Genomic DNA, 25477 nt, shown 5'->3' on the forward strand with positions numbered 1-25477 from the left:
ATGTTTTTCTTCTTTATTTTGATGAGTAGGTTTGTTAACTTTCTTTGTGTTACCTTGAAATTTACCCTTATCTTCCTAGGTTTGAACCAGTCTACTATTGCTTGGTATCGACTTGCCTTCCTCTCTATTAGAAGGTTCTCTACCTACACCATTTAGTCCCTCTTTTATTATTCTGATGTTGTTGTCATTTACAGATTAACCTCTCTGGTTCCCTGTTGCAATTCTTTTGGTTTTGGATAGTCCTTGAAAGTTCATTTCCTAGGTTCGTATCTGGCTGGTATGATCCTGCATCCTAGATTCAGTCTGTGTCTGATGTTGTTTGTTCTCAGACCGAAGGACTTCCTTTAATAATTCTTGTAAGTTTGGTTTGGTTTGGTTTTTACATAGTCCCTTAGTTTCTGTTTATCTGGAAATGTCCTAATTTCACCATCATATCTGAATGAGAGTTCTGCAGCATATATTATTCTTGGCTGGCAATTTTTTTCTTTCAAGGTTTTATATATGTCATCCCATTGCCTTCTTGCCTGCATGGTTTCTGCCAAATAATCCGAGCTTCATCTTATTGTTTCTCCTCTGTGTGTGACTTTGTTTTTCTTGCACTGCTCTTACGATTCTTTGTCTTTGGTTTTAGCAAGTGAGATTATGATACGCCTTGGTGATTCTCTTTCGTGGTCTATCCTATACGGGGTTCGCTGAGCTTCTTGGATGGTCAGCTTTTCATCTATCATGATATTGGGGAAGTTTTCTCTCAGCAGTTCTTCAGTGATCTTCTCTGTGTTTTCTGTTTTCTCCCCATTCTGGAACTTCAAGCACTCACAGATTTTTGCTTTTGATTGTATCCCACATAATTCTCAGGGTTTCTTCATTTTTCTTTCTTCTTTTTCCTGATTTTTCCTCAAACAGAGTTGTATCCAAGTGTTTGTCTTCAATTTTGCTGATCCTGTCTTCTGTCGTTTCAGACCTGCTCCTCAGCCCTTCTGTGACACTGTACGTTTCTGAAATCTTGTTGTTTATCTTTTGGTTTTCTAATTGTTGTTTTTGTATGATTTCTAGTTGTGAATTTATTTTTGCATTTTGTTCCTGCATTATTTTCCTGAATTTTTCCATTTTTGTCTGTATTTTCCATGAATTTGTCTATTTTTTCCTCATTTTTGTCTGCTTTTTGCTTCAACTCTTGGATAGGTCTGAATATTAGAGATTTGAATTCCCTATCAAGTAGTTCTAGTGCCTTTTCTTCTACTGGAAAGCCATCCTGTGTTTTATTTTGGATGCCTAGTGGAACCATCCTGTCCTGTTTTTTTTTTTTAATATGTTTTGATATTTCCTGCTCTCTTTGGGACATTCAGTAGTTATTTTCCTCTTTTATTGATTGTAGATTTGTTTATTTTGTCCTGCCTTTTTGTTTTATTTGGTTACGTCTGAGCAAGCAGGCTGTGTGTCTTTGTTGTTTGCTTGTCTGTGGGAATGATACATTTTGCCTCCTTGTCCAATGGGCAGGGTCTGTTGCTCAGCTATGGTGCAGCAGGGCAGGTCCAACTGAAAGGGAGTTTCTGGGATGGGTTGTTTGTGTCACATACTAGGGCCAACAGGGCTGGCCTGGAATAAGTGCAGGGCAGGTTCTGGTAGGCTGTGCCTGTGCTGCTCAGGGGTGTGATGTTCACTGCATGGTGCAGATAGGTCAGAAGTAGGGGGGAGATTGTGATGTGTGGAGCTGAGATGCATATGGGAAAGAGGAGAGAGAAGCAGGGGCCAAAAACAAACAAACAAACAAAAAAAAGAGTGCTAGGGAGCTTTTCATGGAGTGGAGAGATGAGAGACCAAGAAATGGAGAAAAACAAAAAGGAAAATAAATAAATAAAAATTAGAAAAAGAAAGAAAAGTAAAGATCCCACCAGTGCAGCTGCGAAGACTGGGGAAGTGGCTCCCAGTCTGCGAATTACAGCTTGGCTAGAAGGGGTAGAGGTTTCACAGAGCCAGGTATTCAAGAGACAGGAAGAGAAGGTAAGTATAGAGAGATGAGCAACTGATAAATGAAGAAAGGAAAAAAGAGAAAAGAAAACAAAAGGAAAAAAAAACTGAAAAAAAAAAAAAAGAAATGTTCCCAGGGATCCCACTGTGCAGTTGCGCAGACTGGGGAAGTAGCTCCCAAGCTGTGCAGTACAGTCCAGCTAGAAGGGGCTCCCAAACCAAGAAAAGAAAAAGAGAACAAACAAACAAACAAATCAAAACCGAACAAATCAAAACAAATAAAAAAGCCCTGGGGATCCCAACAGCGTGGCAGTACGGGCTGCGAAGCAGTTCCTCAGTCAAGAGGCATTTCACAGCCTTTCAGGAAGAAGCAAAGATGGCACACAGAGCCACGTATTTGAGAGAAAGGAGGAGGAGGTGGCGAGAGGTATGGAAGAAACCAAAAGAAGCAGAAAAAAGCAACACCAGCTACCAACAAATGACACTCAGGGAGCCGGCCAGTGTGGGCAGGTGGAATCCAAGTGGCACAGGGCTGAAGCCAGTACCTCCCGGCCAAGAGACTGTAGCCAGAGGAAGCAGAGGAGGCTGAGTGTGTGTGAAGAAGAGTGGGGTGTGGGAAAGTTGTTATATCGCTGATTACTGGTTGTTCTGTCTCCTGCTGGGAGCTCCATGAAGCTGCCTTCCCATACTCCCTGTTTCCCGATCTCTGACAGGAGTCCAAGATGACGAATCCGTGCTGCATTAGCTGATAAGGGACCTCTGCACATAACTCTCCTCACTCTCTGTTCTCTGTCAGTTTATTATTCCATTTGGTGCTTTGCTGAGCTCTTTCTCTCTTCATTTGGTGCTTAGGGTTTCAGGATTGAGGCTTGTCTCTGTCTGACTTAGTTTTTCGTGTCTTTGCTGTGGAGGGATGACGTGGTGCTTCTGTCTATAGCATCATGTTGCCCAGAAGTCCCACAGTTCTATTCTGACACACATGGGGTCACCATGAGTCGGACTTGAGGGCATCTGGTTTTTTACCTGACAAGGTCAAGGGCATTGTGCCTGTTGTACAGATCCCCATCCATAAGGCTCAGAGAGAAGTGGCCCCTTCCGAGCCTATGGTTTCTATGGTTCCCACCACTTCCTGCTTCCATGTCTCTCCCTGACTAGATGGGAAGCCTCCTGAGAGCAGGCACCTAGTCCTAGTGATCTTTGGACCCTGTAGCTAGCACAGTGCCTGTATCACTAAGATACTTCAGGCTGCAGAGGCCTGATGGAGTCCAGGGAGAGACAGCTGGGTGGCCTCAGGGCTGCTGACTTTCGACAAGACCACCAGCAGCCTCAGGTCAGCCTTTGAGAGCATGGCCCATGGTGGCTCAGGCTGATACCCTTAGATTTCATCCAGAAAAGGGCTGCCAGGACAGGGAGCAGGGCCTGGGACCACAGGCAGGTCAGCAGGACAGGCCTGGCTTTCAGGGTTGAGGCAGGGGCTCATGCAAGATACAGCCCCAGAGGGGCAGAGCCCAGTTACAGATGGGGACAGGGAGAAGGGCAGAAGGCAACCAGGCCCACATGGCTCCTTTCCTCCCACCGACCTCTCTCTCTGCACTTTCTGTCCTGCCTCTGCCCTTTCTTCTCTCCCCCACTAGATCCTCAGAGACAAATAACAGGAAGTGAGGGGTTGTCTTTGTCTGGAGAACTGGAATCTGAGATAAATGACTTGAACTCAGCCCTGGGAGACCGGACCCCTGCTCACAGCTGCATTAGGAGAATTTCCGTCCTGCACTGACCACAACGTCAGTGTGAAGGCCACTTGACAGTGAGTCTCTTGGGTCCAAAACCTCCTGTCTGAGCCTCTCCCACATCTCAGGTCGGCCACATACACCCCGCTTCACTGAGTTTCCTTCGCTCCTCTCCTGTCCTGAGCCCCAGGGACTGTTGAGACCTGAGTTGAGTTAGACCCCCCTCAGGGTGGGGGCCCCCGTGCTGGTTCAAGCTGACCACTGGGCCTCATATTGGGAAGTGAAGTGGCAGTCATGAGACTGGGTCTTTCTTTCTGGTCCTTCTAGAAAGTGTCTCAGGGTCTTTGGCCAGACAACCCGGCCCAGGGGGGCAGAACAAGCTGGGCTAGAGCACAGGGAAGTGAGGGCAGTCAATATATGGAGGGCATTTCTACAGAACAACTTCTCAGCTGTTCTCCCAGGGGGTGCCACCCAGGGGATGCTGCCTGGTGGGGCCCCGGGCACCTGGAGGCGTGGGCTACATGCAGCAAGGATACAGGGCTGGGGAGTGACCTTGGACTCTCAGCTCTGGGGATTCCACAGCCGACCTTCCGGGTCCCCAAGGATACCTCCTACTCGGACGAGGGAGGCAGAGGGAAGTGGCTCTGCCTGCGTCCCTTTCAGCTTCTGTGGAGTCATGGTCCTTTCTGAAATGCTCTTTGTCTGGTCCTCATCTTCTCCCCCTAGAGCTGGCAAGGCTGCTGTCAGAGTCTACCCCCTGACTGGGAAGCCAGGGATGGTGCAATCCCTGAGAGGGGGCCTCCAGGAGGGAGGAAGGAAGCAAGGGATGCTGATGGCCACAAGCCAGCCCATTAGAGTGTGATAAAGGGGCACCAGCATGCTACGGGCAGCAACACACCAGACGTGGGCTGGAGCCAGGCCAGGGGCCTCGTGTCACTGGTCTTCCCTCTTCTCTGGGGTGAGACCCTGCAGGGCCTGGTTGTTGCCAGGTGCTGGGATTTAGCAAGATCTGTGGCTACTGGGTATCTTGTTGTTGTTGTTAGCTGCCACCAAGTTGGCCCCCAATTCATGGTGACCCCATGCAAAATGGGATTGGGCCATTGTGAACCATAGGGTATTCATTGGCTGATTTTTGAAAGTAGATTGTCAGGCCTTTATTCCTAGTCCGTCTTAGTCTGAAAGCTTCACTAAAACCTGTTCAGCAACATGGCAACACGCAAGCCTCCAATGACAGACGGGTGGTGGTTGCGCATGAGGTGCAATGGCTGGAATCGAATCTGGGTTTCCTGCTCGGAAGGCGAGAATTCTACCCCTGGACCACCACTGCCCCCTCTATTAGGTCTCCAGTGGCTTTCTTTTAGGAAATGAGCCTTTGAGGGGGAAAGAAGGGCCTGCCCAGGTGACGCCTCTGCACACCCATTGTCTCTCTGACTCTAGCTTTGCTGGTCTTGGTCCTACACTGTTTAAAGGGCAAGCCTGATTCTAACATACTTTTTAGTGGCCATGTTTCTTTTTGTTTGAACGATGACATGAAGAAACACCTTTACCATCCTTTCAGTTAGCTGTAAGGATCGCTTCCTTCATTCTGCTGACTCAGCTAATTATAATGATGGTGGCAGTAGCTGCATTTATTGAGCACTTATTATACACCAAGCTCCGTGGTTCACACTCATTGACTCATTTGATCCTCTTGACAACGAGAGGCAGATACTATTCTGATGGTCTCTTTAAGGAGTTAGCTGTGACTCAGAGAGGTTAAGTAACTCACCCAAGCTCACACAGCTAATAAACTAGGGACCAGGAATTCCGACCCACGTCTGTCTGACCCTAGAGTCTGTGTTCCTAACCTGTTCTTAACCACCATCCTACACTCTTTTCTTCTGATACTCGAACTCACCTTCTATGCAAGCATTCGAGGGGAGAGAAACATCCAGCACTTCTCCACCATGTTCCTTGGAGGACGTGGTCCCTAAGGCACCTCCCTGCTGAGCCAGCTGCCCGGCCTCCTGCCTTCCCCGCCTACCCGTCTCCTCCTCGGGCTCGTCACTGGCATCTTCTTCCTCCAGGGGCACAGGGTACTGCAGGTGAGTCACCAGGCCCATGTTCTCCTTCTTGTAGAACTCAATGAGCTGGTCCAGCTTGGTGAAGAACCTCATGGGGACGCCCTCGGATGCCTGAGGACAGAAACCAAACAGAAGCACACTTAAAGTGGCTGGAGCGTCACCCAACCACAAAGGCCATCTGCAGCAGAGACTAATGAGGCTGAGGAAGTGGCCGAGGTTCCAGAAAAAGCTCTGGGCCCTTACACATGGTGGTGTCTGCTCACCCCTGGCCCGTCACACCCACACATGTACATCCTGTAACCAGCAGCTCTGGAGAGCCAGTCTGTAGAAGTCACAAAAGAAATCATTTTAAAGATCTTGTTTTTCAGTTTTTTTAAAAACTTGTAGTTCATAAAGGCATTTTGTTTTACAAGTAATACATTTTCATTATGGCAAAATGAGAAACTATAGACTTTTTTCAAAAAGAAATCACCATTAATCCCAAAACCCCGAGAGATCTATTTGCAATAGTTTAGAATATGTTTTTCTAGCTTTTCTGTGTATGTGTTTAGGGAGAGTTATTTCAATTTTTTCCCCCACAAAGAGTATTTTTAAACCAGGGCTTCCAACCAGTTCAGTCTGGTTTGAACCCCTGCTGAGAAGTTGCATTTCTAGCAAGTTCCCAGTCCATGCTAATGCTGCTGGTGAGGGGCCAATTCTGAGAACCACTAGTGGTGCTCAAAAAATATTATACTTAAGAGGAAGAAACAAAGATGGCGCACGGAGCCAGGTATTTGAGCAAAAGCAGGGGGAGGTGGTGAGAGGGGACCAGGAAGAAGGTCTTTTTTCCTCTCTGATGAAGCTTAACATAGAAGAGCCCATGTCATCAGTGCTGGCATTTTTGGAATCTGGAGATGATTTGAAGCAAGTCGCTATCAGGCTATCTCTTGAACAGTGGGTCTGAATGATGCAACCTGTCAATCTTCTCAGCAGAAGAGGCTGGAGGGTATGATATGTTGATCTCAAATAAGCGAAAGACTTTGTTTTGATCACGGAAGGAAGATCTGCAACTCCTTTATTGTAATCTTACCCCTGCACCTGGCACATCCCGATATTACAGAGAATTATTGTGGAGCAAAGCAGGAGAAAATGACAATAATGATAAAACAAGCGTGTACCTACCACCCAAGTGAAAAATGTAACTTTATATTGCTGAGATTGGAGATGGGAAGAGGAAACCTCGGGTAATCTCATTGAACAAAATAGAAAAACCTGAAGAAATGCCCACGGTTCACGGAGAAGGGCACACTGTCAGGAATGCTGATAGGGTTCAGATATGAAGCTAAATTGCAATCAGGTAAAACGGGAAAGAGATTCACGCAAAAAAATCTCATCCCAGTGACAACACGGATAAGAAAGTAGGAAAATCTGAACAAATAGATAAGGGCTGTGGTTCTGAATTACCGTGCTCAGTCATAGGGACAGTAAAAATGCAAAGGACGTTGTCAAAAAGCTGATTTCAGTGGAATGACAATGCAGTTTTCAGAGATTTAGCATTATTCAGAGCAAATGCAATATTTCTCAGTCATTTTTTGAGGATGGTATCAGTGTGGTTAAAAAAAAAAGCAAGTCATTTAAAATAAATCCAAATACATGGAATAAAAAAAAAAAAATTATACTTCTAAGAATCACCTGGGAATCTTGTTAAAATGTAGAGTCTGATTCAGCAAATCTGAGGCGGAAATGTAAATTCTCAGCAGAGGTTCAAACCTGTTCGAAGTCCTGTGTTTTAAACACAGGAAAAATCTATTCTAGCAATTGTTTCGCTTTTAGTTTTATTTTATTTTTTTAGTGTTTTGCTATAATCCTGTTTTTTTCAAACCTCAGAAAATGGTCTAGGTAGCACAGAAATCTTCCCTGGTTTGTATCTCTGTTCCTCATGACACAGGAGGCTGGGGTAATTCTACTCAGCTGGTCGAACCCCCTCAGGAAGGTCCCCTTTTACTCCAACGGTGGCGCCACAGGAAATACTAGGTGGTCTCTAAGCAGCCGGCCCGGCCCCCACAGAGCTCCCACTTGCCAGGGCCCCGCCCCTGCTGAGGCCCGTCCCACTAAGGCCCCACCCACTGAGGCCCCTCCTCCATCAAGGCTCTGACACATCCCGGCTCCCTGAGGTCCGGCGTCTGTCAAGGCCCCGCCCCATCAAGGCCCCGCCCCACCACTCCGTCAAGGCCCCCCGCAACCCAACCAAGACCCCGGGTTCCATGCCTGAGCCTCCCATGGAGGAGTTTGTGTCTGAGGCGCCAGGTAGGAGCCTTGTGTTCTCATCAGTGCTGTACCCTCCAGCTCCTACATCACGTCTAAACTTGATGTCCATCCTCCCCGTCTAGTTCCCCACCCAGACCCTCCTTAGGGTCCCCTGTGGCAAGGAATGGCATCATCTCCCCACTGACCCATCCGGGTACCCATGGGCATCTCGGACTGGGGGGTGGACAGCACGAGGTAGGGTCTCCCCGATCCAGCCGAGATTCTGAGCCCTGGGTGAAGGACGAGGCTATAGACGGCTCCAGGCAGGGGCAGCGAGCCTGAGGTCAGCTGGACCTGGGAGAAACATCGACTGATGGTGGGTAAAGCGATGAGATGCTCCATTTGAGCAGGACTTCCCTTGCCTTGTAGGAGCATAGGGCCCCTGGTCCCAACAGCTAAGTGCCTGAGATTCATCCCAGTCATCATAACAACCATCATGTCAATGACCTCTGTGCAATTTAAAACTTGTTAAGAAGATGTCATCCCTGGAGTTCGAGGTCAGGGGTCCCACTGCTCCCCAAGACGCTGCCAGCTGCCCTCATTGCACCTGGGGAAAGAGGCCAATAGGCAGATAGGGTGGAGGTGGAGGGAAGTCACCAGGTTGGTGAGCAGGTGGGATCTGGGCTGAGCTGGCTGGACCATGTCTGGACCCACGCACCTCCAAGTCAACACTGATTGCTGCCAGCTTGGTTGAGATTGACTTGGGAGGCCAGGGATGGTGCCCTGGCCTGAAGGTCTCCAGGACAACAAGAGAGCAGACAAGGTAGGATGACCGAGAGACGGAGAGACCCAGACATCTAGGAACAGGACCAGGACACAGACCTGGCCCTGAGCCCTTGTTCCTAGGTAGTTAACTCCAAGTTATAGTGAAGACGCATTTGCTTTCAATGAGAACACAGCTCTGTCATTCGCCAGTGACTTAGGCCTGTTCTCCGTGTCCTTCTGTGTGTGTGCGTGTGTGTGCACACGCACTGCTTGTTGTTGTTAGTTGCTGTTGAGACAATTCCAACTCTTGGCACCCCCATGTGTTACAGAGTAGAACTGCTCCATAGGGTTTTCTTGGCTGTAATCTTTATGGAAGCGGATTGCCAGGCCTTTCTTCTTCAGTGCTGCTGGGTGGGTTCAAACCTTCAACCTTCAGGTTAGCAGTCAAGTGCAAACCACCTGTGCCATCTAGATCTGTACTTGTGTGTGTGGAGGGGGTGGCTGGGTGGGTGCCTTCAGCTGTTTAATAAATCGATGTAGAGTTTAACAAAAGTATTGTCATGGATTGAATAGTGTTCCCCCCAAAATGTTGCAACTTGGCTAGGCCGTGATTCCCAGTATTGTGTGGTTGTCCTCTATTTTCTGATTTGATGTAATTTTCCTATGTGTTGTCAATCCTAATCTCTGGCTGTGGTTCATGAGGCAAGGTTAGGTTATGTTAAAGCTGATTAGGGTGGGATGCAACACCCTTACTCAAGTCAAAGCCGTGATCTGATATAAAGGAAGTTTCCCTGGGGTGTGGCCTGCACCATTTTTTCTCTTATAAGAGATAAACTGAGAGAGAAAGGAGCAGAGAGATAGGGACCTCATACCACCAAGCAAGAAGCACCGGGAGCAGAGTGCATCTTTTGGACCCAGAGTCCCTGTGCTGAGAAGCTCCTAGACCGGGGGACGATTGATGACAAGGACCTTCTCCCAGAACCAACAGAGAGAGAAAGCCTTCCCCAGGAGCTGGTGCCCTGAATTCCGACTTCTAGCCTCCTAGACTGTGAGAGAATAAATTTCTCTTTGTTAAAGCCATCAGCTTGTGGTATTTCTGTTATAGCAGCACTAGATAACTAAGACAACTATTTTGATTCTTTTCAATAAATTCCTTTGTTTGCACAAAGCCCCAAGTTAAGGAACCTCGTTCAAGCGTTGTTGAGCCAGAAATATCCGAGCAGAGGCAGTCAGGCCTGCCGAAAAGTAACTTGAATAGCTTCAAACCTATAAGCGAGCAGAATAACAAAAATAATGTGACACGATGCAAGATCTATGAACTCAACTCAGTTAAAACAGTCTCGATAAGTGTCATCCTGTCAAAGAACTCACAGCAAATGGATGACAAAGTATTAAGCGTGTGGAAGAGGATATGGAAATATCAAAGGAAGTCAGGGTACAACGACTCCAGTGTGAATCTGGGGAAGCCTTCTCAGCCGGAGGATGTCTGTGGAAAGTGTGCTTGAGAGAACCCATGAAGGAATGGGAATTTCAGATGCACCGATTATACGATGCTGCCATTTTACATACCACTGAAAACCTAAAACGTAAACTATAATGCAACATTGATTGCAGACACGTTCACTTTCAGAGATGTTAAAGTGAAAAATATAAGCATCTTAGAATTGATGGAATACGGTGTACCAAGCATGCAGAACAGAACAATCTAGAAAGAATCCTCAGGGACCCAGTGAGGGGGAGGCGGTGGGAGGGAGCTGTAAACCAGTGTTATCTGCACAGCACTGTTGGAGAGGCCAGCTTGCCGGACACAGCTGGTGCTCTGCCGGGTCGCTGAAGTCAGGAGCCAGGTACTGGCAAGTCAAGGCTGCCAGAGGGCCAGGTGGCCCCCAGGGCTCCCAGGCAGGTAGAAAATGCAGGGTTGAGTCTAAGCTGAAGGAGGGCGGAGCAGCCTGTCTGCAGGATGGGTGTGCAAGCTGATGAGTGGCCACTGACAGCCACAGCTGGGGAGGGACACCTTCCTCCACCTCCGCAAGGCTCATCAGAGGGAAAGCACCCAGGAAACACACTGGCTGTCCTACAGGAAGCAGATGGGCGGCGGCAGATTCTGCCTGACGCGTGCACGCGTGGATCAGGCAGCACACAGACACTGCGGAAATGGCCGGGGCAAGGGCGCCAGTGAGTCAAGGGTCAGGGTTTCACCTCAAAAAGTGCAACATAGAATTACCATGTGGCCCAGTAATTCCACCCCTGGCTATCTACGCAAGAGACTTGAAAGCAGGGACTCAGATAGATACTTGTACCTCGGTGTTCATTGCAGCGTTACTCACAATAGCCAAAAGGTGGAAACAACCCAAGTGCCCACCAGCGGATGACTGGATGAGCAAATTGTGGTATATACTATGCAGTGGAATATTGTTCTTACTGCGTGCCTTCGAGTCAGTTCCGACTCATAGCAACCCTATAGGACAGAGTAGAACTGCCCCATAGGGTTTCCAAGGCCATAATCTTTATGAGAGCAGACTGCCACATCTTTCTCCAGTGGAGCAGCTGGTGGGTTCAAACCCCTGACCTTTTGGTTAGCAGCCAAGCGCTTAACCATTGCACCACCAGAGCTTCTAATGGAATATTACTCCTCCTAAAGAGAAATAAAGTTCTGATACATGTCATGACATGGATGAACCTTGAAAATATTGCGCTGAGTGAAGGAAATCAGGCACAAAAGGACAAATAGTGTATGATCCAACTTAAGAAATATCGAGAATAGGCAAATGCATAGAGACCAAAGTTCATTAGTGGTTATCACAGGCAGGTGGGAGGGGGAAATTGGGGAGGTATTGCTGAGTTTCTGTGAAGGGTGAGGAAAAACATTGGAAATGAATAGTTGGGATGGTTCCACAACGTGATGAACGTAGTGTCACTGAATTGTACATATAAAAATGATTGAAATGGTAAATATTTTTTTATATGCATTTTACCACGATAATTAAAAAAAAAGTTAGGGTATCCTTGGTGTTCCAAAGAGGTGTCCCCATAAATCTTTACTCTTGGCGCTGAGATCTGAAGGTGCGAACAGATACTTCTATGAGAATTTACGTTCAGAGCACATTCTAGAACAAGAACAGGAAGATAAACCATCAGAGCGCCAAGGCAGGGATTTGAGAAGCCAGGAGAAGTAGCTTCTCCTCAGAAGTGGGAGAGTTGGCCCAGGCTGGGCGGGCTGAGGAGTGTCGTCTAGACAAGGTGGGTGGGAGTCTCAACGTTTACAGTGCCGAAAGGAGCCAGCCCAGCCACGGCGTTCGCATACTCAGGCTGGCCAGAGTAAGGCCCTGCGTGAAGGCAGGGTGGCAAAGAGGGCAGGGCATTGCGTTAATGAGGGGATGGGTGTGACCTAACAAACCCCACCAAGGCAAAGCCAAGGGCTGGAAGGGGCCTCCAGAAGGGCTGTGTATTGGCCATTTGGGTCTACAGGCGTGAGCTTAGGGGCTCCCACCCACAGCACGTGAAGCCATTGTCCACCTGACTGAGCACCCCATAGTCAGGAGCCAAGTCCATGTTGCTGCTCTTGGAGCCCCAGCTCATGTGCAGCTGTTAAAGGTGCCCAGCACTTAGTGGTTGGATGAATTTGCTGCACTGAGGCCAGGATGACACCAAGAGTTTGGGGGCAGCAGGACAGCTGGGCTCAAGGAGAACATTATGTGAGTCTGGGACCTGGGATTCAAAGGATACCAGCGAGAGGGGTGGCACGGGGCAGCCCCTCCCACACCCTCAACTGCACCCATCAAAGGCCACGAGTGCTCCTTCAACAATTTTAAAATGCCAAACGTCTCCAAGAAGATTGTCCTGTGGCTCAGTCAGGGCCCCGGCAGGAAGCAGATGACGCATTAAACTGAGTAATCAGAGGAGCATGTAGTCGACAGGGTGTACAACCAGTTGGTGTTGAGTTGACCCCAGCTCATGGAGACCTCATGTGTGTCAAAGTACAACTGTGCTCCATAGGGTTTTCAACGGCTGATTTTTAGGAAGTAGATCACCAGGCCTTTCTTCCAAAGCACCTCTGGGTGCTTTTGAACCTCCAACATTTTGGTTAGTAGCCAAGTGCATTCACCGTTTGTACCACTCAGGGACAGGGTATAGGGATACCAATAAGGAGTGGTGCAGCACCCCAGGACTAGTAGTAGTGCGGAGCAGTTACCATCCCTAAGACCAGCCAAGAGGGTGGGGCAAGGGCTGGGAGTCAGAGAGGGCTGCCTGACAGGGCTGTGGCCTTCCACAGAAGGGAGGGAGCCAGGGCAGTGCACCCTCCACCCCCACTCTCCTCTCACAGCCTCCAAACCCTACCGGAAGCCAGGAGGCCGGGAGCCTGCTTCCCCCCAGGCCCAGAGCCAGGTAGAGAGGCCCACAAGTAGAAGGTGCGGGGGGGTTAATAGAAGATGCTCGGCACATCAAGTGTACGGTGCAAAGAGGTCAGGGAAGCAGTGCGGAAGCAGTGCCAGCGTGCTCCACATGCAGCTTTGACAGGCAGATCTAGAGGCTGAACCAGGTTCCACTTCCGACCGAGGAAGGACCTGCCCTTGGCTCTTAACGGTCGAGGCCCCAGACTTGGTTCCTCATTCTGCTCCCACTGCCTTCCTAAAAAGATGTATCAAGTCCCGTTGAAACAGAGAAGGAAGCCCTGAAGCCCCACGCTGGCGTGTGCTCCTAACGTGACCCCCTCACCCTCGCTGCCATCCTGGCTGTGCCACGGGCGGCTGCGTTTCTGTTTGATGGCAGCGTAGAACAGAACACCCGGATCTGAAAAAGCCAAGAGCCACGCTTCGTACATTAGCAGCCTGTTAACGCGTGACGAGCCGGGCACGGATCAGACATCCCTTTGGGGTTTGTTGCATCAGCCAGCAGAATACGTGTAAGTTTACCTTCTCAAGCAAAAATCACGCAGAAGAAAACATGGCAGGGGTTAGTTCAGATTGTGAAACAAAACACACCTCTCTTCTCCTGCTTCCCATTAAAATCTCCAGGTCTGTGGAAAGTTCCAAGGAGTCTCTGGGTGGTGCAAACAGTTGAACAATCGAGTACTGGCCGAAAGGTTGGTGGTTTGAACCCACCCAGAGGCGCCTCGGAAGACAGGCCCTTTGATCTGCTTCTGAAAGAAGCCTCTGGAGCAGTTTCTACTCTGCACACATGGGGTCGCCGTGAGTCGGAATTGACTACAACAACTAGCAACAAGAATGGAAAGTTCCAGGCGATTTCCAAAGAGATTGTTTCCAGGAAGCCTCCCCCCAAGCCCAGCTCAGCACCTACAGCTTATTCTGCCTCGTGTCTCAGTTTCTCTGCCTCCTCGCCTGCAAGACTGTGGATCCTTGAAGGAAAGGACTTTTTACTCAGCCTTGCCAGCTCCCAGAGTCCTTGGGTAGTGCAAACGATTATTGTGCTCGGCTGCTAACTGAAAGGTTAGAGGTTCAAGTCCACCCAAAGGCACTTTGGAAGAAAGGCCCGGCAATCTACTTCTGGAAAGAAAAAATACACTAGCCACTGAAAACCCTATAGAGCAGTTCCACTCTGATGCACATGGGGTCTCCAAGAGTCGGAGTCAACTTGAAAGCAACTTTTTTTGTTGTTCCCCCAAGCATCTTGCAGGGGGACAGGCCGACCGTTTCTTTGGGAGAAGGCTACATTGCATAAATCAGCCCTCTCGGTGGAAAAGTTGTGGAAGAAAAAAAGAGATGTAGGTTGCAAAGCCTGGCCCTGCAGGAGAGGCCCGTTTGCCCTATTGCTTGGCCCCTGAGTTTGCCCAGGTAGCAACACCCTTTGGGAAGGCACAGAGCAAGGGGAGAGGGGCTGCCCAGTGCCCAGGGTTCCAGACAGCCAGCACCAGGGTCATTAAAACAGAGGACTGCTGGTGTCCAGGCTGCTGGAGGATCAGGGACGAGCACTTGGGTCATGACTTTCAAATACCCTCTGTGGGAAGGCAGGGAGGCTGGGGCAAACTAGGCAGGCTGCAGTTTCCCAGGGGGTAATTTTAACTTCAGTGTTGTCTGCTGCCTTCAAAATGGGGAACTGAAAATAACCCCAGGCTGCCCATGAGGAAGCTGGCCCCTGGTAGGGGCTGGCCACGCTGCCCAGGGAGACGCAGCTACCACACTCTCTCCGTAGGGGGCTGCCAGCCCTTCGTTTTTAATTAAAAAGCATGTGCAATCACTGGGGAAAATTTCCAAATGATGGGAAGACATTAAGAAGTGGAAAAAACAACAAAGCACCAAAGCATTAGCCCACCGAAGCATCAAGGCATTTATTTCAAGTTCAGTTAGGAAGCCACTAGAAAGGTCTTAGGGTCCCTGGATGGTGCAAATGGCTTGTTCTCAACTGCTAACCTGTAGGTTGTCAGTTTGAACCCACCCAGTGGTGCCTCAGAAGAAAGGCCTGACTATCTGCTTTAAAGATTGCAGTTTAGGAAACCCTATGGAACATTTCTGTTCTGTAACATAGGGGGTCACCAGGAGTCAACATCAACTCCGCGGCAACATATTTGGTTTTCTTTTTTAGAAAGGTCTTAAGCAGACAAGTGACAATGCCGTTCAGCTGCTTTCGAGAGAATGGCTTAGAGTGTTGTAGGATGGCTAGTTTATTATTATTTCTAGTTTCCCGGGGACGAAACCCCAGGCCCGTGGAGGTGGGGAAGGTTGTCTGAGGGCTCAGGGGCAGCAGGGGCTGAACAGGATTCAGTGCAAGCTCTCAGTCTTGGGTCCCCAGCTCTGGCTCACATCCACGGATGCAGAAGGTAACATGGGCTGGGGGAGGGCCTGCAGGGGATTTGGCGGTCTAGGCCTAGTAGGATTGGGGGGACCTTAATGTCACTTTGTTCCCCGGAGATCTCCAGAAGGACCTCACCTTTGTCATGCCCACACATGTGTGTTTGGGACCATCACCTTCAGCACTTGGGGGCTCCAAGAAGTGTCTTCTGCTCTCAGACCAGCTCATAGAGGCATACATGGGTATTGGGCGTCTTGTATGCCTCTCCCTGTCAGCGGGACCCTGCCTCCGTCTCCCTCACCTCTGCCAACTCCTAAAAGGCTTTCCCTTTATTTCCCTTCTGCCCTCCGGACCATTCTCAATCTTTAACTCCCTCCCCTCCCCTAAATCTCTTCCTAAGAACCACAGACCCCAACATGGGTGAGGGAGTGGGAGATACAGAGAGACAAGATCTTGGGTCTTTTGGCCTTTTGGACTCTGGCAGAGGGTTTGGATTTTTTCTTAAGAATGGTTGGGGGTGATACAATCAGACTTGCATTTTTAAAAGATCATATTGGCCATGATGGGGGGCTGGCATGGAATCTGGTGTCCCAGGCAGCCCCAGTCGCAGCTTGAACTAGTTTTAGCGTCTGTTGCTGATTCTTGCCTGAGTCAGTTACTGCTATGGCTGCCAAGTGGTAACTTTCTAATTTCATCATTTCTTCATCAGTTAATAATTGGCATTCAGCTGTGAGGAAAAGTCTTCCCGTCTCATTTATTTATATCAGTATAGACTTATTAATTTCTATTTTATTAAATAAATGATAATTATTTTTATTATTCATTTTGATGCTCAAATTGTCCTAGATCGTTCTTTCAATTGGCTTATTTTGACAAACGGCATCGTTTTTAGAGCATTTCCTTACTTTTGGGGGCAACAGATACTCCAGGCCCACCTTATACGTTCCCTGTCCCAGCCCTAGCCTCAGGCCTGGTTCCTTTCAGTGGAGAATGGTACTTAGCAACCATGACCTGGGAGCTAGGTGTGCTCATCGCTACTGGGGTGTCATTGCTTCTAGGCCTTCCCAGTAGGCAGAGCTAGGAAATGTTTGTGTGAAACTTTACTATAAGTTTGAAATTATTTGCAAAATAAAACGTTTTAAAAACAGACACACATCAAGGGGAGAGGGGTTTAAAAGTCATCTTTTCTAAAAGGTCAGATTTTTCTTTCAGATTTTGCAAAAACATTTCTGGTCTAGATACTTCTAGAGGTTTCTGTACAAAAACTACAGATAACTTGCAAACATCTATGATGCTCAGATAGCTGTAATGAAGACTAGTGCACCAAGAATAAGGCAGCAGTCACAGGGAGTGGACAGCTTGAGTGGATGGAGGTGAGGTGCATCCAGCAGCTCCCGACAAGCAATATGGTGAGTGCAGCCTTCTCAGCTGATGTGTGTACTCTGGGGACTGACAAGGGGGGAGGGGTAACACTCAAGGCAGGTTTTGTGGGCTGGGGGTGGAAAGTCAAGGTGCAATGGGCAATTGGGCTTGGCAGGGCTAGGCTTCTTGCATAAGGCAAGTTTTTCTGAGGGTACCAGGAGAAGGGGTTGGCTTGGGAGAGGAAGGGCAGAGAAGCAGGAGGAGCTATCGACACAGCTTCTGTTTTCTCCCAGACCCCATTGACTTGGTTGAAGCTTCTGGGAGGAATGAGCGTGAATGGCATGAACTTTTAGGGGAAGGTTTCTCCTCTTAGCAAGACCTGGAGGAGTGGCTTTTGACACCTGTGCACAGAGCCCCACGTAGGACAGGACCATTGGTGTGCTTGTAGTGCACAGGGCAGTGGGACGCTTCTTGGAGTGGTCTTGCCTGCCAGAGACCCACACAGGCAGGAACTGATGGAGGAGCAAAGACAATGCTGTCTGTCCGTTTGGGGCTGCAGGCACATCGGGGGCCCCTTGGGATGATGCCTCAGGCCCTGTTCACGGGACCTTCTCTGGCCAGAGTCTGCACGGAGCTCAAGCTCCCATGTTGGAACACCGTGAGCTCTGAATGGTGTGTGGTGGGGGGCGGGGGGGAGGAGCAGGTGGGGGAGGTGGACTCCCTGGGTCCCGGTGAGCAGGGTCTGCTCTGCCTTTCCTTAGTGCTCACTTTGGCACAGTGGACAGCCCCATCCTCCAGCCACTCAGGACAGAAAGCAGGCTGGTGGTGGCAAGGACAAAGTTCCCTGCGTTGTGTCCTGAGCCAGGGTCAGGAGGGGCTCTCCCGGGGTCTCCTGGAAGCTCCGTCCTCTTCTCAGGTGAGGACCCCATCCCAAGTGGAAGGAGGTGCAAGACGTTGAATGTCCAGTGAGTAAAACAAACGAGGGAGGGCGGGAGGAAGAAACTGACATTGAATAACCACCTGCTGGACTATGGTTGGAGCCCTGGTGGCACGGTGATTAAGCGTTGGGCTGCTAACCAAAAGGTCAGCAGTTCGAATCCACCAGCTGCTCCTTGGAAGCCCTGTGGGGCAGTTCTACTCAGCCCTGTAGGGTTTCTACGAGTCGGAATCAACTCGATGGCAACAGGTTTGGTTTTTTTTTGGGGGGGGGTGGGGACAAGTGAACAGTCCCTGGATGGTGCAGAGGATTTACACTCAACTGCTAACCTAAAGGTTGGTGGTTCAAACCCATCCAGCAGAGCTGCAGAAGAAAGGCCTGGCAATCTGCTTCCATTAAGATTATGGCCAAGAAAACCTTATGGAGCACAGTTCTACTCCGAAATGCATGGGGTCACCATAAGTTTGAATCAACACCATGGCAACAGGTTTTTGGTTTGATGGACAAGTGTGTTTGGTTATCTAATGTATCTACCCCTTGGTGGGTGCAACACCTCTGTCTTACAGATGAGGAAACTGAGTCTCGGAGAGGTGGAGCAACTTGCCTGGGTGGTCAGAGACACTGCTGGAAGAACAGCCCTCCCTGGGGGACGTTTCAAGATAAGAAACCAGATGGTTGGTGGTAGCTGGGGGATCCGCCTACTCTTCTAGCTAGGTGGGAGCGAGGTTTTGGAGGAGGATGGGGATCAGGTGCAGATTGCCGCCAGTGTAGAGGGAACAAGGTGCTCAGAGGTTCTCCATAAGTTCAAGTCTCCGGAGGCTCAGACTCTCACCACTTTTGTAGGCAAGCTGGGTGACATGAAGCCTGACATTTGGTGGATGGTGGTGGGTGTGAGAGTCTACCATTTGTTATTTTGGGGGCTGGCCCTGTCTTCTCCCCCGATCTGGCCATGGCAGTTTTACAAAACCATGTGTCTAGGGCCTTGTCAGTGGTGAAAGCCACCACCAGACTTGGTCAGAGTGTCTCGTGTGTGCAGAAGGAGAGATGTGGCAGCACTGGAGAGGAGGTGTGAAGCCTGAAGGATGGCAAGTGGAGACTGAGTGCTGGCCCGCCACAGTCCCACCCCCGCCGTGGTACCGGACATCACTGCTGCCAGCCCAGACACCACGCTTCTCCAGCAGCCAGGAGCTCTCCAGGCGACTGCAGGTTGTCTGCCCAGCTCTGCTGGGCCCTGGCACTGGGGGGCAGGGGGCCCTGTCTTGCACCCAGCCAGCTGGTAGGGGGTCTCTTGTTACCTTGTTCCAGCCAGCCCCACTTCCTGAGCTCGGTTCCTTGGCGTTTCTCATGCCTGGTTCTGGGAAGGTTTCCCGGAATGACTTGGCATAATTCTACTCTCCACCAGTCTCTGTACTCACTTCGAAACCCACACCCTCCCTGGTTCTCAGCCCATGCCCAGAACTGGCATGACCTTTGCTCGTCCCTCTCTCTCTGCTCCTCATCCTTGCTGCCTGTCGCCTCTGCTTCCGGGCTGGACACCTCCACCCACCTTCCCGCCCAGCAAAGCCAGCAGCTGCAGCAATGCTCCTGCCCTGCCCTGCTGGGAAAGCCCTTAAAGCAAAGCCAACTCTCAGACTGGGCATTGGTTTTGGCTTGGTTGGCTTTATCGCCTGGAAGCTGGGATCCTCGCTGGGACGTTGAGGCTGAGAGCTTCCAAATCTCTGCCTTTGATTCCCCAATGTCTGTGCAGGGGAGTGAGCCCTGCGTGCTCCTCGCATACTTGAGGGCGAACGAAGGGCTTTGAACCCCTCACATCAAAGGAGCTGCAGGTTGAAGGGCTGGGGCATTCACGTCTCTGGCTGGTACTGAAATGACAGTGCTGAGACGTGTCGCCTGTGGTCTCTGTCGGCGTCACCACAGTCAGATCTGGCTCTCCAGGAAGGGGGTGGGGACGGCTAATTCTCTCGGCACCTGGTTTAGGTGTTTGGAGGCCCTTCGTCTGGGGACCGTAGGCCATGGTAAAGACCCTGGAAGGGGATGGCTCCTGTGTCCATAGTTACAGTTGACAGCTAGAAACTCTGCCTCACGGTGAGGTGATTAGGTAATGGTGGAAAAGGTCCCTCGATTTTCCAAGAGCCCCCGTAAACAGGAGAAGCACGATGATGAGGAAGGGGGCTGGGGCAGACTGGACCGTGGCCCCCAGGTCTCCACTCCTGTCCTGCTGTAGGATCTTACATGCACACCTTTGTCACGGGGCTCTGCAACAGGCTGCACTAGCATAGGAAGACTCTACCTCTTTGCCCCGCTGACGCTGGGCTTGCCGAGTGACTTGCTTTGGCGGATACCATGTGGATGAAAGTGCCAATTCTGATCTGAAGGCCCAGAGACCATTGATTGCAACTTTCTACTTGCTCCTCTTGGGCCCCGGGATCCTCCATGAGAAGAGATGATCCTGGGGGCTGCTGGCCTTCAGCCGGGGCTACGAGAAAGTGAAACGCTGAGCTATCAGGTAACTTGTCCAGTGTTACACCACTTGTTTTATCACCAGGACATGCCACAGGGACGATCTTAGAATGCCATGTCTGCTCTCTGGCCTCCCAGAGGTTACGTCCTTCAAACTCGTCCACTGGGCGGGCCTCCAGGCCCCTCTGAACCCCACCACCTTCCCAAAGAGCCTGAACCCCACTGTGGCCTCAGAGCTGCTCTCTCAGTGGTCGCCTCCACTCCCTGACATTTGGTGTCCATCAGAGTCACTAGCCAAAACCAGCCCTACAGTCCCAGGCCTTGCCTCACAGTCTGGCAAAGAAGCGAGGCATGGTACAAAAAACAAGTAGACAATCACAAAGTTCAGAGGCTTGTGAGGGAGAAGGCAGCGCCTTCGGAGGATATTTCAGGGGGACTTAGCCTGGTTGGTCAATAAAGTATTCATTTCTCAAAGAAGCATCACTGAAGCTGAGACGGGAAGGATGGATAAGAGTTGGCCACGTACCATCTAATTGGTCCCAACCCACTTGGAGCAAAGGAGAATGAAGAACACTAAAGACACAAGGAAAATATTAGCCCAAGAGACAAAAGGGCCGCATAAACCAGAAACTCCATCAGCCTGAGAACCGAAGAACTAGTAGCCTGGCTACTGTGAATGACCGCGCTGACAAGGAACACAACAGAAAGTCCCTGACAGGGAACACAACAGAGAGTCCCGAGGAAGCAGGAGAAAAGTGTGGTGCAGAACTCAAATTCACATAGAAAGACCAGACTTAATGGTCAGGACTGAGACTAGAGGAACCCTCGAAGCCCCTGGATGCTCTGTTAACCCAGAACTAAAACCATTCCTGAAGCCTACTTTTCAGACAAAGATTAGACTGGACCAGAAAACATAAAATGATACCTGTGAGGAGTATGCTTCTTAGTTCAGACAGATACGTGAGACCAAATGGGCGGCTCCTGTCCGTAGGCAGCATGAGAAGGCGGGAAGGGACAGGAGCTGGTTGAATGGACACAAGAAACCCAGAGTAGAAAGGGGGAATGTGCTGTTGCATTATAGGGATTGCAGCTAGTGTCACATAACAATATGTGTATAAATTTTTGTATGAGAAATTAACTTGAATTGTAAACTTTCACCTAAAGCATTAAAAAAAAAAAAAAAAAGAGTTGGCCAGGCAAAGAGGGACAGAAACATCACAGTGGGAAGAAGGAACAACATATGCAAAGTATTGGTGTTGATTTGAATTTACAACCAGAATGCTCTTTAGAAGCAAGGATGGCAAGACTTCAGCTCACTTTCTTTGGACACCTCATCAGAAGAGACCAATTGCTAGAAAAGGACATCATGTTTGATAAAGCAGAGGGCCAATGAAAATAAGGGAACCCTTCAATGAGATAGATTGACACAGTAACCACGACAATGGACTCAAACATGCCAATGATCACGAAGATGGTGCAGGACCCAGAAATATTTTGTTCTGTTATACGTAGGGTCTCCATGAGTTGGAGCCAACTCAACAGCAACTAACTACAACAATCACAGTTAGGTCCTAATCTGGGACACTGTTGTTGCCCTACCCAGATCCCTGGGATTCCTTTACTAGCTCTGGGGCTTTGCTGCTAAAGGCCTGGACTTACAACCTCAGATGATGGCCTGTGAGCCGCCTCATCCATACGGAGAGCCAGGATTACCTGGGAATCTTATGATCCCTGTTAGCCAATGAGCAACTGGACTGTGCATGCAAAAGTCCAGCTCTTTGCCTCAATGCAGGATAAACTCCAAGGTGTGATTTACACTCCAGAGCGCTTGGTGGGATCCAGCTGGGTCTGAGACTCCCCGTGAAATTGCAGTCTTGCTTGGTGTCTTCCTTTCCCAGTCTTGCGTCCTCTGCTCCCTCACTGGTTTCTCCTGGGAACGCTTCCTTAGTGAATTACTGGTACCCAAGCTCAGGGTCTGTTTCTGGGAGAATTGACCTATGACAGTCAATTCCCCAAATCAATCCTTTTACTTGTCTATCTGGAGTCAGCCTCTCAACAGCTGATCCAAGCTTCACCCTCAAGTCCTCAACCCCAGCCCCTCCCACTTATGGAGGAAATCAAAGTTGATCAGGCATGAAGCTTCCTCTTCCTCTCTTCCTCTTCCTCCTCCCCAAATGTGGCTACTGTGGGGACCGCGACCATCCCTCCTGCTCCCCTCTTTCCCCCCACGGGCTCAACACACCCCCAGCACACACCCTCCCTTGTCATCTGTTTGCACACCGCAGTCTAAATTCCTACTCTAGCTGGGCATCTGGCCCAGTGAGTCCCCGAGCCAGTAGAAGAGAAACAGGGGACACTGAATGTATCCCCCCTCTGGAAATTCCAGCATTTAGGTTACAAAAGACATCATGAATTTAGTGGAGAATGAATGGATGAAAGGACGAATCTTTTTTGAGCAAGTTTCTGTTCGTTTTTCTATTTTACAGGAAACAGAGGCTCAGAGGTGTCAAATGACTTATCCTCAAATGTGATAAAAAGAAATAGGTAAAACTGAGCTAAAATAATTTGTACGTAAGGGTTTGGGGATTAAAAGGCTCTAAGTATAGGGTTGCTGTAGTGTCACTATGAGTCAGAATCAACTCGATAGTAACGAAGTTGTTTTTAGTTTTAAGTAAAGCAGAGGAGCCCTGGTGGCACAGTGGTTAAGAGCTCAGCTGCTAACCAAAACGTCAGCAGTTCAAATCCACCAGCCTCTCCTTGGAAACCCTATGGGGCAGCTCTATTCTGTCCTATAGGGTCGCTATGAGTTGGAATCAACTCCACGGCAACAGGCTAAGTAAAGCAGAGGTGATTATTGATATGCCTGACCCTAAGGAGCTACAGGGATCTCATGAAGACTTCTATAGTCCCAAAGGTAGGCAGACTTCACCAGGGCATTAGCACATGTGAGTGTGTAACACATGCAGCCAGTGGTGTGCTGGAGCCGGATCATGCCAGCTGGAGGGCCAGTTTTTCAGGACCCCCAAGAGCTGGTTGTTAAATGCAGCCACAATGGGAGCTGCTACGATGAGAGTGTTTACACCAGGGAAATTGGCAAGCGCTACAAGTCAGGGCCTTGCTTTCTCCTCTGGAGAACTGATGGCTAAACATTTACTACTGCTTGTGACCCAGGGAATGACATCTACCGCTTTGGCAAAAATTGTCCCTTCCGTTCCTAAAGGCCCAGCCTCATATATGTACGTACTTGCTTTTCCCTCAACAAGCCCCCAATCTCTGGAAAACAACACTTGGTCAGGAAATAGTATGGTTGACAAGGTGGTTAATGATTAGTTGGGCAGAATGTGGGAGAGAATTAGTGTTCAGTGAGGAAAAACACTTTTTGACCTAAACATGGCAAAGGCCCATATCAAAACAGGAAGCTTCAGGCCTGCTTTGTTGGGTAGGTGGGATTGTCTGAAGTTAAGAACAGCTGGGACGGAACCATAACAAAGCGTTCTGGTTGGCAGGTCTGACACGTGTGGGTCCTCCGGTTCCCCAGCAGGGCTCAGCCTACATCTCTGGGGGAAGGAGGCTCTTTTTGGGCAAGGGGAGGAGGCAGGCAGCTCAGTAAACATGCTGCCCCGTGGAGGAACCGAAAGTAGCCGTTTGAAGGCTCCTGCTGATCTGAGGAACTGGTGAAGGCGGCCCTACGTCACGGGACCAAAGCCCAAGGCAGAAAAAAGGGTTGCAATTATATCTGCTTTTACAAAATCCAAGCCTCCCCTAGGGAAGGAAGAAAACTCTGGGTGCATCAGGAGGGAAGAGTTAAGGGTCCAGATGCGTGGGGCAGCCAGGGAAGTTACGCTTTTTACGACAGGCGAGAGGGCTTATCCTTGGTGAGCGTTATGTGTTCCAAGATCACTTTAGGAAGGACAGACGCCAGGCAGAGTGCATCCATGGGAGGGGGATCCGGAGGGGCGTGGTCAGGGAGGCGGCATGGCTCACGAGGAATGATTGAAGTAACGCAGTGGGTTTTGCCTGCTGAAACCTCAGGAGAGATCTGATTAAGTCTTTAAATAGGTGAGGTTTCAGCATGCCTCCCAAAGAGCAGAACTGGGATCAAGGGGTGGGTGTTACCAGGAGGCAATCTGCCCTATTTAAGGAGCAAGTCAGAGATGATCAGAACTGTCTAGAGATGGACAGGTTGTGGCCTGAGAGCTTCCTGGAGGCTGGCTCTGATCCGTCACCCAGCATCAAGCCTCACAAAGAGGAACACCACGGTGGACTGAGCTGGCTCAGGAGGCCCTCGTGCTGACCACCTGGCTCTACTTATCAGCTTCCCGCCCACTTTGCGGTTCCAGTTTGGGCCCAATTAGTTGATGCCCTTCTCCAGCACTCCCATTTCACTCCTTGTCTTTGATTCGCATCCTCCACCCAGAGCAGAAGCATCCTCGGAAACCAGAAGCAAGACAACAAGTGCTGTTGCCTTTGATCCGCATCATTGCACTGTGGGTCCAGCCAATGCAAAGCAGATCAAAACACCCCTCACCCCCAAGTAAGTTGTATTGAAAGGAAGAGAGACATCTGTCATTATTTGCAGGCAAGATCCTCTATCCAGAGAAGCCAAGAAATTAATTCAAAAATGATTAAAATTATTGATATAATTTAGAAAGATGGTTAACAGCACCCTACAAAAAAATGGAAAAGAATGATACTGTTTGTAAAAGTCACTAAAATACAAACAGCCGGTGGCAGACAGGTGTAAGAACTATATGCAGCAAACATTAAAGAGATATTTAAAAAAACTGAATAAATGGAAAGAGATGTCATGTTCTCAAATAGGACTCAATAACTCAAGGATACGAGTTATCTTCAAATTCATCTACAGATTCATCACAATTACATAAAAATCCCAGCCTGATTTTTTAGGGAGCTTAAACAAGCTGATTACATAATTTGCCTGGAAAAGAAAATTCATGGAAAACATCAGTGAATAAAGAGAAGAACAACGAATGGAAAGGCAGTCTACCAGATAGGAAAACATACAATAAAGCCACAGTAATTAAAATCATATGGTACTGGGGTCAAGAATAGATTAATTCAAAGAAGACATTCAGGAGGCTAACAGATACATGAGGAATGCTCTCCATCATTAGCCATTAGAGAAATGCAAATCAAAACTACAATAAGATACCATCTCACCCCAACAAGGCTAGCATTAATCCAAAAAACACAAAATAATA

At 49.2% G+C, this 25477-nt stretch overlaps 1 protein-coding gene across 6 annotated transcripts in view; it reads right to left on the reverse strand.

The window, feature by feature from the left end:
• INPP5D (inositol polyphosphate-5-phosphatase D) overlaps positions 1-25477 on the reverse strand; it is a 138353-nt gene that overhangs the window by 76750 nt on the left and 36126 nt on the right. For 3 of the 6 annotated variants that reach the window (XM_023724500.1, XM_023724502.1, XM_023724504.1), the window contains exon 2: positions 5593-5869. In XM_023724500.1, coding sequence (XP_023580268.1) covers positions 5593-5869 — 277 coding nt within the window. The remainder of the gene's footprint in view (positions 1-5592; positions 5870-25477) is intronic. The other 3 variants (XM_023724503.1, XM_023724505.1, XM_004389480.3) reach the window with 1 other exon arrangement.

Source organism: Trichechus manatus, unplaced genomic scaffold (genome assembly GCF_000243295.1).
Source record: "Trichechus manatus latirostris isolate Lorelei unplaced genomic scaffold, TriManLat1.0 scaffold00249, whole genome shotgun sequence".
Classification (NCBI taxonomy): domain Eukaryota; kingdom Metazoa; phylum Chordata; class Mammalia; order Sirenia; family Trichechidae; genus Trichechus; species Trichechus manatus.